The following is a 17,969-nucleotide window of genomic DNA, read 5'->3' as shown; positions in this document are numbered from 1 at the left end:
ATGCCATATTTATATAAACTTGCCAGGGCAGAGTGAAGTGTGACTGTTTTGATTGAGGATTTGAAGGAAAGATTTTTAACTGAAGGTGTGCATGAATGCAGGTAATGCATGAAAGATATGGATGCATATTTCCAAACACATCCTGCTACAAATCCTCCATGCACACTCATCTCAAACAGGTCCAAAAGATGCTTTTATGCCACCACTTGTTAAAAATCCTCAGCTGAAACCTGCATAGGCTCCTATTACAGAACAAAATATTGGAGACATATATATAGATATATATACACATATATATGTATGTATGACAATAAACTTGAAGATTTGGAACACAGTGTGATAGTTTCATTCTCATCTGTTTATTATGTCCCATTTTGTTATCACAGAATCAAAGAATGGTTTGGTTTGGAAGGGACATGAAAGATCACCTTGTTCCACCCCCTGCCATGGGCAGGGACACCTTCCACTATCCCAGGATGCTCCAAGCCCCATCCAGCCTGGCCTTGGACACTTCCAGGGGATCCAGGGGCAGCCACAACTGCTCTGGGCAACCTGTGCCAGGACCTCTCCACCCTCACAGGGAAAAAAATTCTTCCATATATATAGAATCTAAATTTCCCCTCTTTCAGTTTTGATCTTTTTGGTTTTTCTCTTCTGCCAGTGTCCAGTGCTGAACTTCAGTCTGACTGTTCCCTTATGTTCAGGGGCTTGTTCCCCTTGGAGAGGTGCTTGGGCTCTCTTCAATGTACAGAATTTTTTTTTAATAAAGGAGAAACATAATGTCATAAAGATTTTAGAGGAATGAATCTGGTTCAGAATGTCAGGCTTGGTCTCCAAGTGCAGTCCTTGAAGGCTCTCTACTGTGAAATACCCCTGGAGTTTGAGAAAGCAAATGCTTGCTGTCCTGAATGACTCGAAGCTGGAGTAGGAAGGAGTCCAGTGTTCTCAACCACTTAAACAAAATATCCTCTGAATGATTACTTTCAGGAAAGACTAGCATTCCAAAACAGCAGGCAGGTATAAAAAGAGAGATCAATGCATTATCTGAAGAAAGATGTTGATTTGGGAAATAAAGTAAAAATTAAGGACATGAGGTAGAGAAACCTTCCTTGCAGCTCCTTAGAGGTAGACAATCCACTTGTGCAGTCTACAGGCTCAGTCTTGTGTGGGTTTGGGTATTTCTTTTGTTGAATAGCTCAATTTCAGCAAACACTTAAGTGAATTACAAGCACTTTCCACCAGTGGAATTCAAAAAGTGTTAAAAAAAAAAAAAAATAACAAAAGGAAGAGCACAATATTCAAAACGTTTTTTCTCGTTTAAAGGAGTTATTTAAAATACTCCTGAACGTTCCTTCATCTTCTTTGTGTTTATAAAAACCTCTTGCAGAGCAGAATATTCCAGTTTTGAGCTACAGTGTGTGTTGTCTCTGTGACCCAGCTCCCAGGGGATGTTTTGGTAGCTCCGGGTTTGCTGTGGGTTTTACCACGTGTTTCTGAAGCGATGAAATGCCCTGCCATGGCTCGTGCTGATCCCCCGTGGATCTGACAGTGAATGAACAGCAGTGCCATGTTCCTGCTGGAGAAAAGGGTGTTTCCTGATGAATAATTTCATGTGCACAGGCATGATGAGGCAGCTGACTGCCACTGGCTGCAGAGAAGCAGACTAAGCTGATTGCTTCTAACAGGAATTCTTTATGCACAGAGAAGCTCCTTGAGCTAATGCTGATAGTTTTGGTTTCAGAGCAGTCCATCAGCATCCATGGTCATTACAGCTCTAGCCTCCTTTATTTAAAGCAAGATATGATTGTTTCCAAGGACAGCTTTATAAAGCAGATTGCTCTTTTGCTTGCTGAACTGGCTTCGCCTGTGAGTCCAATCTAGTGGGTTTAACTGGTTTTGTGTCACAGATAATCTACATTATATGGGGCCTGACTTGGCATATCTTAAAAAGTATGCTTATTAATCTGTTTATTTAAAGCACAGACCACTGTGCAAGCTCTTAACAATAGCAGTCCTTTTTTAAGTTGAGGCAGAAAAGAAAAATCTCAGCCTAAAAAAAGGTCAGCGGTGCAAGAGGTTTTATTGGGACTTTTAAGAGGAGGAGAAGCCCATAAAAAGCCTTGATATTGATGCTGTATTCCCAGAGATTTCAGTAGTTATTTCTAGTCAAATGTATTAACAGGGAGGTAAAATTGAGAGTTCCTTGTAATTTATAGTGAAAACCTAACAGAGTGGTACTTCTAAATTATGCCATTCAGATTTTAAAAACAGTTTTAAAGAAATCCATTGTGCACTGTGTGTGGTAATAAAAATGTCATAGATTTTTAATCAATACTTATTAATGTGTAGAATGTTAAGCTGTAGTAATTTTCAAAGCTATACTTAATGTATTTTTCTTCATCCTCATTTACTTGGCTGTGTGAAATGGGGACCCCTACATTCTTAAAAAAAAAAAAAAAAAGGTGTGAGTAGAACATACCTTTACAGGTATTGATATAAGAATCAGTGTGGGTAAGGAAAAAGCAGTTTTGTTAACAGGTCTGTGTTTGTCCACGTGTTTGGCCAAAGTGAAAGCTGTGCCTGCTCTTTAGGGATGTTTAATTTCTGAGTGGATCCAGACACAGACTGCAACCCTCAGGTCATTTTGCACATTGGAAAGCTGTGGCTCGTTGACATTTTGCCCATCTCTGGATTAAATGTGGAATTGGTAGTCATTTTGTAACTGTGAGATTAGCTGTGAGTTAAAATTTGTGTTTACCTATGATAAAAAGCTCCTAATCTGCACATCAATAGGGCCATTTATCAGTATTCAAACACCCTCAGATTAGGAGGAGAGAGGGGGAAGGGTGCCTTGTTCTTGAAAAAGAGTATAAACAAAGCAGTCGTGATGTAAATAACATCAGATGAATCCTTGCCACCCCTGGGGTGAACACCAGGTACTCTGGACGTTGTGGCTGTTGAAACATCCACAAATTTGCTTTCCCAGCCTGGTTGTTTATCTTGTATCTTTTAAATACTAAGATTATCACTACAGGATTAGTAGAATCCATCAGATCTCTGAAAGGGCAGCTTCAAAGCTGGCTGAACCCCCCACTGATGGAAGGGGTGAGGGATGCAGAATGTGGGAGGCATCCACCAGGAAAAAATAATGCCTCAGTGACAAGGATTTACCAGAAGGAACTTGCAATACTAACTTTGAACTCAATGTCAATTTTGATGTGTGGGGAGAGGGTGTTATGTGTTTCTAAATGTGAGAAAAGTACACATTTAAGAAGCAATACATATATATTATTCATCTCTCCTAAGGGGATACCAGAATCTTTCTTTCAACTTTTAGCCACAGACACACAGTTTCTGGTTTAAGAGGCAGGATTTTCACATTGTGGGTTTTTTTTTTTTTATCTCCCACATCCTCCCCAGCTGATACATTTTCCACTTATTAATTGGGTATTGTGTCCTCAGTTGAGGGAGGGATGTGGGATAGCAAATTAATTATATGGGTTTGAACTATGATTCAGGGCCATGTTTCTTGGACTGCTAAGCCTGTTTTGATGAGCATGAAAATCCAGAAACACCTAGCAGAGATTGTTTCCATCCTCTGGAGTAGATTTCCAGCGTGTAAAGGAAAGCAGTGGCTGTATCAGGAGTTTCCTGCTGGTGGGTTAGTGGTGGAGCTGTAAGAAATGTGATCTGGGGTTGGCTTTTGGCTGGCCATTAATTATGCTGGACAGGCAGGACTGACATGGAACTATCTCTCCTTGCTTGACTTCAGATCTTCAGAATCTTTTCATGCTTTTAAAAGTTACCTTAACATGCTGGGGGCTTTTGGTAGTGCATTTTTTTGTCTTTTCATCAGCATTCCTCATGGAAATAGTTTTAAGTCTGAGGGGGGTAAATGTCAGGAATTGCAGTGATGGAGGAGGCTGTGGGACAGTAATGTAACAAAAGTAAGTGGATTAAACCATTAATGCCACTAGAGAAAAGGAGATTTGTGTGTCCAGCTGCCTGTGAAGCCAAACAGTTTGTTTGGTGCATATGCAAAAAGGGATTGGATTGAAAAAAGACAAAATGGGGGAAGATTTTGTAACTTCAGCAGCAGCTCTGGTTAGTGCCACCTTGCAGGGATCTGTGTGGAACAACCCCAGCAATGGCCCAGCATTAATTTAGCATTAATGGAATTCATCAGGGTGTTAAAGGTAAGGCTCTGCAAGCATGAAAATAAGCAGAGAACCGAGGCAGGAGAACTGATGATATTGGCAGAACAGAGAGAAAAAGCAAAGTCAACCCAACAAACAAGAGTGAAAATAGCCCCAGTGATGGGGTGGCACCCTGAAAAGTGGGCTTAGGAAATAATCCATGTGTGGCTGAAAGCAGTGATGAGGGGATAACAGGGAGCTTAGGCTGCAGAGACTTGGCATCTGGTCCTGGAGCAAATAAACCACAGGGCTGTTGACTCTGGGGCTTAGCTCAGCAGCAGAGAGAGGAGAAGCTGCTGGGTGTGTGACCACATCCAAGGCTGGGATGTTTGTGACTGACAGGATTTGATGCAAGGGTAGTGGATTTGGGATTGGTGATTGATCACTATTGGAGTGGAAAATACAGCTTTTTCTGTATTTCACTGGTTTGTTTAGCATTTAAATATGTTCTCTTATTGCACATTGTGCTATCCCTTTCATGCTTCCTTTTTAAGCTTGGTTTACAACATGTTTAGGTGGTACCTCCTAAAAAGTCAGGTATAATATAGCATATTTCACATCAACAACTGAAATGCTTGCTTGGTGAAGTCATTGAAAATTATTTCCATTTTTTTTCAACTACCTACTAAAAATGAGGACTTTCTTTCAATGACAGTGAGAGTTCACATGATGAAGCATAAAGATCCATTTAGGACCCCCCCTTGTACTCTATAATAGTAGAAGGGCTACAAACTTCATTTTATTTTCTTCATTACTTATTATGTCCCCTTTAAAACTGTTTCTTTATTATAGCCTATCATGTAAATATTATTTGGACTACTTTTAGAGCACACAATACTATAAAACTCCAATTACTTACTTTGACAACTGTTATGCTAGTTATTAATATGCACTTTAAAGCTGAGAGTTCTCCTGCCTGTTTAGTCAGTCTGTGGTTTGGTGGTGTTTGTTAAAAAATCATATGAGTGTTCATACAGCATAAAAATGGATTTAAGAAGTTCCTGTGCTCAAGAGCATTAAGCAGTACAAGCTCCATAGAAGGCTTTTGGTGGCCAGTGTTTTTCATAATTGCCTATTAAAGAGTTTCTTGCATCAGCAATGTAGGAAGATATGGAAACAAAGAGGAGCATTGTTTGGGTTGGATATGCCAGATTCTTTAAGCTCTGACCTCAAAATCACAGAGTAACCACTGGGATAAAAAGGACAATGTGTTTTAAGGCTGGAGGAGGAGGAGGAGGTACTGGATTTGTGTTCCCCAAACACCATAACCCATTTCCCAGCCAGACAACATTCCCTTTCCTTCATTTGGAAGCTTAGAGTTTCCATCATAAAGTCTGTGAACTGCAACAGGCCTTTGTGTTAATGTGTTTACCCTGGGAAACGTGGTAGTGGTGCTTTAAACACTGGATGTGGGAGTAGGAGGCTTTCTCAGAGGTAATGTAGGCACGCCTTCATGCACCATACAGAGATGGCACTGCTTCAGGGAAGCTTGTGAAAAGAAGAATAAAGGGTTGGATAAAATAATTTAGTATTTTTGAGGGAGATTCTAAAATTTTCTGTAGCTGTGTGGTATATTTTTATTAATAGGCTGTAATGTACCTTTCATCATCATTCAGATGTAACTGAGGGAGGCTTTTAGTGCACAGCAGTGACATTTCCACAGTCTTGACAACAGTTATTCTATTTCCTGGGCTTCCCAGGCAATGGTTTCAACACCATCACACTCTGCAGTTGTCATGCTTGTGTTTTTACCCATCTTTTCACCCATCTTTTCAGCAACTGTCCAGCCATTGTTGGAAGGATGTTAAATGCTCTGAGTGTGTTCATGTTGGTAAGTTGTTGGTCTGCTGTAAAAATGCCTAATTTAAGGTACCACTTTGAATTTTACTCTGGAGGGAGCCTGATTTCTGCATTGCCTGTGATCTCCAAATCTTGCCTGTGAAGTTCCCTCTCAGTTCATACTCAGGAAGGCACACTCTGTTGGCAGCCTAGGAATTTTTCATTGGCTTGTTTCCCCCTGAGTGCAGGAGCCCGTGAGTTGACGTGGGTGCAGCCAAAGTCAGCGCAGGCAGATCTCTTGCAAGAAACTGCAGATCCCTGTGTCCTCATTTTGCCATTGCAGATTTGCATTTGCCATCAAAGTGCATGCTGTGTTTCCTTGTCCACACGACTCCTCACATATGCATGGGGGTTTGGAAACAAAAATAGAATTGGTATAATGATTAAAAGGTAGCAAATTCCTACCTTGTGTCAGTGTTTTTGCCCCGGTTTCCCATTTGGGCTGGGATTCCGGTCATGAGGCAGTTAACGAGCTTTCCACATGACTGTGCTTTATGTACCCAAGCATTCTTTGGTCTCTCACCCTAGCTGTGAAAGTAAAGTCTCTGATTCTGGTTGCTAGAACGCCCCTGATTGCTGCTGGAGTTATTGGTGGCCTCTTCATCATCGTCATTATGGGCCTGACGTTTGCTGTGTACGTTCGGCGCAAGAGCATCAAGAAGAAAAGAGCACTGCGAAGGTTCCTGGAGACTGAGGTGAGCCCAGGCTGCTCCTCACAGGCTGTTTGGGGAGATATGTAGGGCTCTTCTGCTTCTATATTAGAGATGTTCATGTCTTCAGTTGCCAGATAGGCCTGTAGAAATCCTTTTGCTTACTTGTGCAGACTAAACTGGTGAAAAGGACGATTTCAAGATGCTGCACAAGTTTTGTGCACAAGTAGGGATTCATGGCTTCTGAAGACCAGGAAAAGTTCCCCATGAATACTGGAAGGCATGTCCCAGCAGATCTCTCAACTCCCATCCTGCTCTCCACTGAACTTCTGTCCCAGTTCATCAGTACATTTAGCAGCTCTCATGCTTAAATATTACAGGGTTTCATTCTGGCCCTATTTACGTTGACTTCTAAGGCTAAAGTGAGTTCCTTCAGCAAGCTGATACAAACTTCATGCTTAAGGGCAGGTGTTGTGACTTTCCTGTTGTTCCCAGTGCCTACAATGCCTTTGTAGTCCACATTTTGTCATAGCCTGTAGCGTGATCAGTAATAATCCTGCATTTTATTAAGCCAGGATACTTCATAGAGCTTAACCAATTGAAGTTCACAGTTCTACTGGCAAAAAAAAATAAAATAAATGTAGCAGATCTATAGCAAAGTGCTGTGACGGCTCCATCCTGCTCTTTGAAGTGTCATTAGTGAAGGGGGCAATCTAGGAAGTACATTTAAATATAACATTAAACGTGTACCTATCAACTACTGCAAAGGTGATTACTCCATCTCCTCAGTCCTATACTTGAGACACTTTGCAAATGATGGTATTTTTAAATTAGGGTGCCCCTTTGTAAGACAATAAAGCTGGGAAATGCTGTTAGCTAGTGGCTCTTTGATAAGGCATTATTAACAGTGCTGTTTTCTCTTCTGCTCCAAGGCTTCTGCTCCCACTCATCTCCACTGTAGAGCCTGGGAGTAAATGGTTTATGCATCCCCAGTCTGTTTGCACAAGTACCTTCATGTTTGGCTAGAATTTGTGTTCCTTGTTAAACACTGTTCAGCTGTATAGAAAGCTTAACAATACTCAGTGCCTTTAGATGAATAAATCTTGCCATTGTATCAGCCCATACTTAAGCATAAATTATTTTAGGCAGGTGGTTCTCCTTGCATTGGCTTTAAAGTCTTTAAAGTCCAGATTTTATTTTTCATTTGGTCAGATAAAAGCTGTGGCTGGCAATAGTCCTGAGGGACCAGGGCCTCCTACTGAACATGTGGGGAAGCTGCTGTCTTGGCTGAGAAACTGAAGATTAAATCAGGAGCATCCTGAAATAAACATAAAAGCAATTAGCTTTAGCTGGAGTCTCTTCCTAGCTGGAGTCTGTAACAAGACTTAGTCTTTCTGTGGATCATTCTCTATAAAACTCCACAATCCTGGTTTTAGACCCCCAAAACACATCCCCAGCTCTCCCTGCCATTCCTGTGCTGGGGGACTGTGTCACAGACTGTGCTCTTTTCATCCTTCACAAACTGAAAATACAGAAATGTGCTGCCAGTGGGCCTGATTTTCTTTTACAGTAACCCTTTCTTTCATGGTGTAAATACTGAACATCTAAAGTGGGAAGGAGGAAAGAGAAATCACTCAACTTGTTGCTGTTTGGTTTTGTTGTTTTCTTACCCATTAATTGCCAGTATTTTTACTTGAACAAAACTAATTAGTCTGGTCAACTAATTAAGTAGTTCATGGTGCCCAAAGAGCCATAGAAGTAGTTCTCAAATTACAGAGCATGGGGCATTTAGCCTTGTTAACAGGCTGCTTTGAAATGCTGCAGTGGTTTCAAACCAATTTGAGTAGGAGGAGCCCTGAATTATTTTCCTCATCCTGTGAAAGAACAGAATGTTTTTCATGTGTTGTATTGAGTATTGTCCTCCATGTGTATTTTCAATTTATTTTTAAGGAAGCACTGTTTTCCTGGCAGAGATGGTATGAGATCTAAGAGCATTTTTAACTGAATGTGCCATTGTGGCTCATTTACAAAGTTTCTTGGGACATCTTGAGCAAATTGTTTAATTGCAGTAAATTAGTGGCTGTTATAAATTAGTGGCCTCTCAAAGGTGTTTTCTCCCTAAAGCTGTCCTCCTGTGTGGTAAAACAGGAGTTCAGAAAAATTGTCCCCTCCTCTAAACAGAGTAAGAATGTGATGAGCCGTTTAGTCCAGGCCATTAAAAAGAAATACGGCCAACTTAAAAGACACTAAAATGGGCAAAAATAGGATGTGGTACACTGATAATAAATGCTATATTTCTGTCATGTAGAAAATATTTATACTGCCTCCATTATCAAAAGTCCTTGGATGTGTTACTCTGACACCAATTCAATTTCCAGTTCGTAATTCCATCACACAGTTTCTGCTGGGAATCATTGCATTTGAGTGAAGACTTGCTTTATCGGGTGTTAGTTTTGTGGTGATGCTGGTTTGCTTTTGAAGATGAAAAATCCCAAGAGTGTGCAGGGCAGTGGTCAATAGATCTCCACCACTGTGTTGTTGCAGTATTTCCTTGGGCTGGTTGCTGTCAGGATAAACTTCTGGTGGCTTTAGCAGTGTTTGAGACTGTTGGGTTTTCCTCCGCAGCTCGTGGAACCCCTGACCCCGAGCGGCACGGCGCCCAACCAAGCACAGCTCCGCATCCTGAAGGAGACAGAGCTGAAGAGAGTCAAGGTGCTGGGCTCTGGAGCCTTTGGAACGGTGTACAAGGTGAGAGTCTTCCCCAGGCAGCCCTGAGTCCCCTCTTTTAACCCTGCAGCAGTCAAGTTCTGCCTTGCAGCAAAGCAGCCTGTCCCGTGGCTGGCTTCCTGAGCCCTGGGAGAGAGAGGATGCTGGAATTGCGTGCAGGGAATGCATCCCCAGGATCAAATGGTGACACGCAGATGCTATTTTTTGGTGCCCCCCAGCCATTTTTATGTGCAAGAGGGCTACACAGGCTGGACTGTCCTGCTGGCAAGGTGCAGCACCAAGGTTTGCCCTTCTGTTCTTACACAAGAGCAGGACGCTTTTGGAAAGATGGATAAACTCTGTCTTTCATTTCACAAGTGCCACGTGGGTCTTGCCACAGTAATAATACCTGGTAAAACAATGGCATTACCTAAACTGTAATACTTCTAGTTTCTTCCATTGAAATAGAAAAGATGAGTTATGTCACTCTTTAACAGCTGGGATGTGAGAGTGGAACCCACAATGGAGAAAGTACTTCTGTTAAAAAAGTATTTCTTTTTTAAGATCTGTTGGGCACATCCAGATCTCAGAGCCCATGAAGCAGGGCTTAGTGGGAAAATCAAACCAATTCCCTAACCCTCCAAACTTACTAAATCAAGGTGGTAGATCAGAGCACCTGCATCTGTCCTCAAAGAGGGGAAGAAAGGAAGGAAGCACAGACCAGGTCATGGGAATAGATTTATGAATAAAGAGTTTGAATATACTTAGATGATAATAAAGTGATAGAGATGGATGCCATGAGGTTGACAAGAACACAGCAATAGTCAAGAATGATGGAAAAGTAGCCCAAGACTCCAATAGTTTGTGAATTTTAATGTTAAATTTCCTTTTCTGACACCTAAGTTTTTTGATTCTCAGGTGTTAAGTAATTAGACAAACAGTCCCTAAATGTTTCACTCTAATTATATTATTCTCAGGGTGTTCTGTTCTTGCATGATTTTATAATCTGGTGATAATCAGTTACTGATAGCAAAAAATTTGAGCATCAGAATCCAGACAGAAAAATCCCTATTTTTGTTTAATTATATCCAAATGAGTATCAGAATTTTATCTGAGTCACTAGAAAATGTGCATCCATTGCTCTTTAGAAACCCTGCTTTGGACAAGAAAATGGGATGTTCACTGATATAAAATGTTTCATTTTAGATCAGAGTTTAGTTTTGATGTAAGAAGTAGTTTTATGTGATTTTTTTTTACTTTGTAATTTTGTGTATTCTCAGTTCTGCATCTCACGACTGATCTGCATAACATGTCAGAATGTGTCAAAAAGAACTGTAACTCTGAAACAAGTTTTTTTTCTGATTGTTGTCTTGCTAGATACCTCTGTCACCTTTTTTTTTTGTTTCTTTTTCTAGGGAATCTGGGTCCCTGAGGGAGAAACAGTAAAGATTCCTGTGGCCATTAAGATCCTTAATGAGACCACTGGTCCGAAAGCCAACGTGGAGTTTATGGATGTAAGTAAGACACAAGCAGTGTCTTTGGGTTTTGGCAGGGCTGGTGTCTTTCTCTAGCCTACAGAGGTTGTAAAGACAAATTCCTGCCACTTTTCTTTCCTTATATTTAAATAGCAGAAGGAATCTTGTACACAGCACCTGACAGGCCTGGGTTTTCCACTGCATGTGCCCCAAGATACTGGATTTTTCTGATAAATTGTTTTTCTGTCAGTATAAGACTAAAACTCCTGTGTCTGATGGGCCAGATGTTGTATCTTTCTTTGGAAGAAAAGCCATGGAAGAGAGAGGAGGAGTTTCAGGGGAGCATCTTAGCATGCATGCAGGTCTGTATTGGTGTAGAGCTCACAGGAACAGACATTCAGCTCAGCTCTCCCCCACTTTGGAGTTCCAAGAGTCTGGGAGCCAGCAGCAGCAGTAAAACATAACAGGGAGAGGAGGAAAATTAAAATATGCTGGATTTAAAAGCCCTTTTTCTTTACTAACCTGAAATACTATGAATAAGAGGTCAAGGTGGTAATTTCCATGAATCTTCTATGACCACAGAGGCTTTGCACTCAGTTTGCAGCTCTGTGTCAAGATCAAGGCTTACTGACACCATGAATCTCTGTATCTTATTCAGTGACATTTTTTTGACAAGTCACAGAAATTTACACTCTTTTTCTAAACCCCTCTTGTGAACTTGAAAATTGCATGTGACTTTTAAGCCTTGCCTATCTGTTGAGTGTATAGGCCTAATTTGTTAGCATTAATGAGACTGTAAGCCACAAGGAGAAGGTGCTCCCATTATCTAGTCTATTCTTCCACCTAGAAGTGAACAGAAACGTGCAGTTATGGATTTATGTGTTCCAGACAGCTGCTTCTTGTGTGAGTTCTTAGGTGGTTGAAGGAAGGCTGTGTAGAGGAAGGGATTTCCTGTGTTTTTTACAGAGCACTGCACATTTATGTCAGGTCATTTCCAACCTTGATGATTCTATCATTCTGTGGTTCTATTGAATTCAGTAATCATTTTGCTCAAATAATAAATAAAAAAGGCACTTTGGGCACTGTTTAAAAGTATGTTACTGCTCTAAAGGGAGAAAAAGTGTTTGATATTTTTGCTTAATGGAAAAAGAGTCTTGCTAATAATTGAGCTGCCCAAAAAGGAGAGGTAGGATCTGGTGACCTGGATGTCAGTGGTCAGTCAGTGATACAGATTCCAGCCTAAAGGTGAGGGAATTGTTATCACTATATGAAAGTCAGTGGAACTGAGCAATTTGTACCAGATCAGGGTCTGACCCCTGACCTGATAGAGATATAGCAGCAATATCTCCTCCTCTGATACTGATTAACCTTGAAGAAAAGAAAACATAAGGTCCTTGGTTAAAGGCAAAGTTGTTTGTCTAAGGTTTCATAGCTCAGCTTAGGTCAGTTTGGTTCACTGGGCCATCCTTCCCCTCAGTGTTTGCATCAGAATATCTGATAAATGGCTCAGAAATGAAGAAGCTTTTTGGAACTCTGGAGATTTTTGACTGTACAGTTAGAGTGGGAAAGGTTTCTCTTTAAATGAATAGTTTCTCCTGAGTCTCTGACCCAGTGGTAGCAAGATGAGAGAAAAGTTAAAGCTGTTTTCAGTTCTTGAGGTTAAAAATTACCCTTAGGTTGTTTTTAATCATAATAAAAATGAATTAGACTTCATCATTAGTTGATACAAGTGGCAATAAGGAGAAAAAATACGCTTTCTATCAGTGCTGCTTTTGATACATATGCAGTGATTTGTTATCCTTTTCCATACTGCATTGATGAAGATGATTACATTTCATTCCTGTGAAACAATTGCTCATCCAATTACACAGAGATCCTTGCTATCCCTACCTCCTAAACCAGTTGTTTAGTTCCTGAAACAATACATTTTCAAAGAGAATGACCTCAGCATTATTTATGGTTTTAATGAAACTACTCCTCCCTGTCACAAAACAGACATAGTTTTAAATATTTAAAAAATTTAAGCCAACATTTAAATTATGAGGAGATAACCTAAATATCTTTCACTGAAATGTAAGTTAGTGTGAAAAACAATGTGTTTTACTCCTTCTCACTTCAAGACTTCAGTCAGTATAGCTATCCTGGTAAAACTGGATACTGTTTGCTAATCTTATTTTCTGAGGAAATATTCAAATGTTCATCTGAAAGCAAAACATATGAATAATGGTTGTTGGTTTAAAGCACTTGTGTGAGATTTTTAAAGGTATCTAGGTAACTGAATGCCACTGTGAACATGGTGGGGTTAATTCTTTCTTGAATAAGGGTCTGACAGTGTTGGTAGTGAATGGGAAGAGGAGGTTAGTGGGAAGGTGTCATTATATGAGTCACACCCTTGGCTTTCATTTTTTTTTGTCCTTGTCAAGTACAAGTGTGCTTTTTGTCAGCAATTACTCCTTCCTGGATTGGGAGAGTCCTTGTGCTTGTAAGTAAAAGTTAGCATTCCTTTGAGAAAATGGAAAATGGAAAGCCTTTGGCAAACAGCAGTTTTTTGTGTGCAGAGGGAGTGCTTGGGACACTTCAGTGTCCCCAGAAATGGCTGGGGTAGATGTTAGTGGCACTGCCCATAGATCTGCTGAAAACTTCTAATGTTGGCAGAATGTGACTCTAAAAGTGCTCTGTGAGCTCCTGAAATCCTGCTAAACCTAACGCCGAAGTAAAGAAAAACAATTTGGCTCCTGGGCTGTCATTTCAGCAGCCTGCAGCCCTGCTAATGGAGCAGTAATGACTATAATGATATAATGCCTGATGTCAGCCTTGCCTGCTCTGGCCAAGCACCTCCCATCAGGAGATGAATTGGCCAGCATCCAAAAGCACAGCCCTTATTTGGGATTTTTCTTGAGGAAGCCACAGCAGAGTCTATTTTCCAGGCTTTCTCCACCCTTTTCCAGCTAGCCCTTTCCCTTTGCTCCCTGTGTTCATCCCTACATTTTATCACTGCAGTAGATCTGTGTTCTGCTGCAGCAATACAAACTGGAATCTGCAAAGTGACCTGGAGCAGGGCAGAGCCTGACTGCACAGAAATCCTTCTGTGGGTTTATTTTCACCACACACAGGTTGCTGTTAGTGATACACAAAATGTGGGTTCACCCTATTTCCCACTTCTGGGTGTATGTTGTGTCTGGGATAATTCCTAAAGGGTTTCCCCCTCAGCATGGTTATGTGCTTAATTTGCAGGCCATAGTTTCTGCTCTGGCAGGTCACACTTGTGAAATAAGTCCCCAAAAAGGGGGCTGGAGTTGGAATTCAGAGTGCAAGTGCTCCTGCTACTGCTGTGTCTGCAGGACACCAGCAGGAGGGAGCTCTGTCCTGCTCCTTACCCTAAGGCTGGTAACAGAATATATGATGGGCCTGAGCCTTATGGAGGGAATTGAATCTTGTAGAGAGGAAAAAAGGCAAATGTGCAGCTAAGAGGCTACTTGATAATAGAACAGGGACTTAAAATTTCACTTGGGGAAACAATCTCACCTCCTCAGCCTCAATTTATGATTGTCTGGTAAATCAAGTAGCCATTGGCCTGGTCAGATGGTTTAACATCAACCCAGATACTCAACTGACAATGTAATAAACTCTAAAGACATGCTGCAATTGGAGAGCACAGCAAACAGCCTTTGAGGCTGAAAACATGCACTTAAAAAACTTTTCATGGGGAAACGGGCATCTGAGGGCCTTTCCTCTGAGCTTGATGTTTTCAGGAAGTAATCCTATGAGCTGTGGTTGTGTCCAGGATTTTGATCCACTCCCAAGTTTAATCTATCCTCTCTGAGTTTAAATGCTCCATTATCTGTTAGAATATAATTAGAGGCTGCAAGCACAAGTCAGCATACACAGAGTTCCTTGGGAGTCCCTGAGCTCATTGAGGTGAAGACAGTTTGACTGATGGTGGTCAGCTGATATTGGGCCAGAAGCTAATAATAGAAGGCAGCGCTGCTTAGCTAGGTGAGAAAGTTAACTTGGGAAAAATTAAACTGAAGGCTTTGGGATTTATGGCTGGAAATAAATTTCCCATTCTCATTTGTTTCCTAGTAAGAGAGCTTCAGAGGCAGTTGGTTTCTTTTATGGTTTTATAATTAAGATCTAGGGGCTTCCTGGCTTGGTCTGTGCTCGCTGCAGTTGCTGCTGTCTGCAGTGGCAGCACTTGGAGTGTGGGAGGACATTTGTCACGCCAAGTGCAGAGGTGGTAAGTGACAGTGACCTCCACCAGACATGTAGCAGGCAAATTAAAGCTCCATGTAGGGGACTGACACCCACATCTTTTATTTATGTCTGGCCTAATGAACTAAATGAATAAATCACTCAGATGTGCTGCAGAAACAGCTATTTCTAAATTGTACACCCGTCTGACAGTAAAGACAAGCCCTCAGCTTGAGGATATCAATATCAAACTTATCTTAAGTTCAGGTGATTGAACACAAAAAAAAATTATGTAGCTGACTAGAGAATTCTTTCTCCTGCTCATCTGAAACCCCACAGAGATATGGGTAGGCCTGGATGCTTGCTTTGTTTCCTCAGGTATGTCCAGATGGAGATTCACACACACTGGAGATCCAGATCGCTAGTCAGGTGGAAAAGGTGAGAGAAGACTTAGCCTTTCTTGATTTCCACTATTGGCTTTAGACATAGGAAGGTTCTAGGCTGAAGATTTTTGGTTGTTTGCTTGGCCCTTGGTGGCGTTCGCAGAGCCCTTGGGACTCTGTGATACACAATTCCTCAGCTGACACAGGTGTATTTGCACTCAGTCTCCTTGTAAGATCTTGCCTTATGTGACTTTGTGCCTGTCTGGAGAAACATTTTTTAATCTTTTTAATTCCCTGTACACATCATGCTCCTGCCCAGCCCAGTGTTTGACCCAGGTCTTCAACAGAAGCAAGCAGAAAGTCTTCAACAGACCATGTAGACGCTTCGGAAAGTCTGAAAAGACACTAGCAGTAGTTGGATCCAGACACTCCACAGTCATTCCACTGACTGCCTGGCTGCTTGGGAAATACACCAGAGTTAATCCTGAACCTCAGTTGAAAGGGCAGGTTTAGGATCAAATGAAGTCCTTTATGGCAGCAGTGAGTGAGATATTTTTCCTTATCCTCTTTTGCTGTCATTTCTGTCCACATCCTCCTTTCCAGCTGGCAGAAGGGGTCTGTAAGCCTGGCTGTGTGCTCCAGCTGCAGCTCAAACAGCTTTTCACTCCATCACATCAAGTTGCAGGAGGTGGGGGCCAAGGGGTGACACAACTCCTGTGATTGTAGACTTCCTTTGGTTCAGCCTCCCCCTCCTTCCCTCTCCTGCACACCCTAAGTGTGAGCAGAGACACTTAGCAGGGGAACTGTCTGCCTATCAGTCCCAGGCACAGAAGCTCACTGTGATTGCAATTACAATTTCCAACTTGTCCAGAGATGCCAGAAATCTGGCTGTCCTTGAGAATGCTGCATACCGTGCTCCGGCCCCAAGAGTGCTCAGCCTCTGCAGAAGCTGGAAATCTGATCTCTGATGAAGGTTAACTGCTTTTAGTCATCTGAAGATTAACTATTTCAAGGCTACATTTCTGTTCCTTCCATCTTAAGCAATAATTTTTTCTTTGTTTGCTTCAGTTTTCCCCTGTGTGAGAGGAAGATGTGTGTGTATGTGCAGGGGAGGTTAATTTTCCATGTGCAGGAGCACGTGGCTGTGTGGTGAAAGTACATACACAGAAAGGACAAGGTACAAGCCAGGCTGCTTAGGAGCAATGCTGCTGGCATAACACTCTAATGGAAAATGCAGTGAGAGAAAGTGAGTTTCTTACTGCTGGTGATGGGGAGAAGACTGAGCCCGGCTGAAATCCATGGGAGCTGTGAATTGACCAGTGAATTCAGATTCTAGAGGGATCTCACCTCTAGAGTAATCATTCCAAGAAGTCTGCCACAAGTTTCAGGAACAATCCCATGCTTTAGTGAAGGACCAGCATTATGAGCTACTCCTAAAGGAGTCAGGAACTACATTCATACTTTTTGTTGTGGCAAGTGCAGAACTCCTTATTTCAGGTCTGCTTTATGATATGGACACCCTGCACAAGGCTGGGTAAATCTGTGCATGGGAAGAAGATCATGGGAATAATGTTCATTTATTCACAGGGAAATATAGCTGTGGATTAACTGAAAGCATTAAAGAATCTAATCAAATTCAAGAATTACTTTTGGCTGTAAAGTGTGTATGTATAAAGGAAACAATTGGATCTTTCATTACACTCTCTATTTCAACATATAAGGTGCCCCAATAACAGGGTTGATACTTGTCTCCTTAGCTTGTATTTTTGGGCTTGGTTACTGAAACATGAAGTGAGTTATTTTCTTGGCTGTACATGTAATTGTTCTGAAGGTCAGGATCCCGGATCTGCCACTGTTTTGTCAGGACACAGTAGGAGAGAGTTCTGTTGAAAAAGTGTTTAGAAATTGAACAGGAAAAGGATGGGAGTATTGAAAAAAAAAATAAAAAGAGGCAGAGAGGTGGTGCTGTGAGTATCATAAGTGGCACACCATAGTTTAATTAGGGGACTTAATTAGGAGCTTGTGGGATTTGTATTTCCATGATGAGTTTTCTGTTGCACTCAATACCCTGGGGGGCATTGTGTTATTTGTTTCCACCCTTTACCTTGGGTTAGGTCTCAGCCTGGGTCAGAATGCTCTCCTCAAGCTTCTTATCTTCCCTGGACTCAGGTGCTTGTGTCTAGATGTGGGCTTTTAGATTACAGATTTCAGTAAGAATTTCTGTTGGATGCTATAAATGAATTTTGGGGACTCATCCCAAGAGGAGAGCTCTGAAGGTATGGGTTTTGTCATCTGCAGAGCCAGTAGCTGGTGGTATTTAAGGCAGAGGAGAAATGTACCTCTGCAGGCACAGATCCTGCTGGAGTTGAAGGTTTGTCATTCCAAACATGAGAAATAATCTTCCTGAAACAGCAGCAAAGTGGCTGGGGATACTGGGATTCTTCCCACAGTCTTTCTGAGATTCAGATGCAAAGTGCAGAAATAAAAGTGACAAAACATGGTAAAATTATTGAATTAAAGAAAATAAGG

The 17,969-nt window shown here is 41.5% G+C and overlaps 1 protein-coding gene across 1 annotated transcript in view; it reads left to right on the top strand.

The window, feature by feature from the left end:
• Positions 1–17,969, top strand: part of ERBB4 (erb-b2 receptor tyrosine kinase 4) — a 337,006-nt gene that overhangs the window by 226,053 nt on the left and 92,984 nt on the right. The window contains exons 17-19 of the mRNA XM_014257738.2: positions 6,598–6,730; positions 9,311–9,433; positions 10,807–10,905. Coding sequence (XP_014113213.1) covers positions 6,598–6,730; positions 9,311–9,433; positions 10,807–10,905 — 355 coding nt within the window. The remainder of the gene's footprint in view (positions 1–6,597; positions 6,731–9,310; positions 9,434–10,806; positions 10,906–17,969) is intronic.

This window comes from Pseudopodoces humilis, chromosome 8, assembly GCF_049639895.1.
Source record: "Pseudopodoces humilis isolate 2021_Gansu_Grassland_sample_001 chromosome 8, ASM4963989v1, whole genome shotgun sequence".
Taxonomy (NCBI): domain Eukaryota; kingdom Metazoa; phylum Chordata; class Aves; order Passeriformes; family Paridae; genus Pseudopodoces; species Pseudopodoces humilis.
Note: the sequence above shows the minus strand (reverse complement) of the source record. Positions and strands in the feature narration are given on the sequence as shown.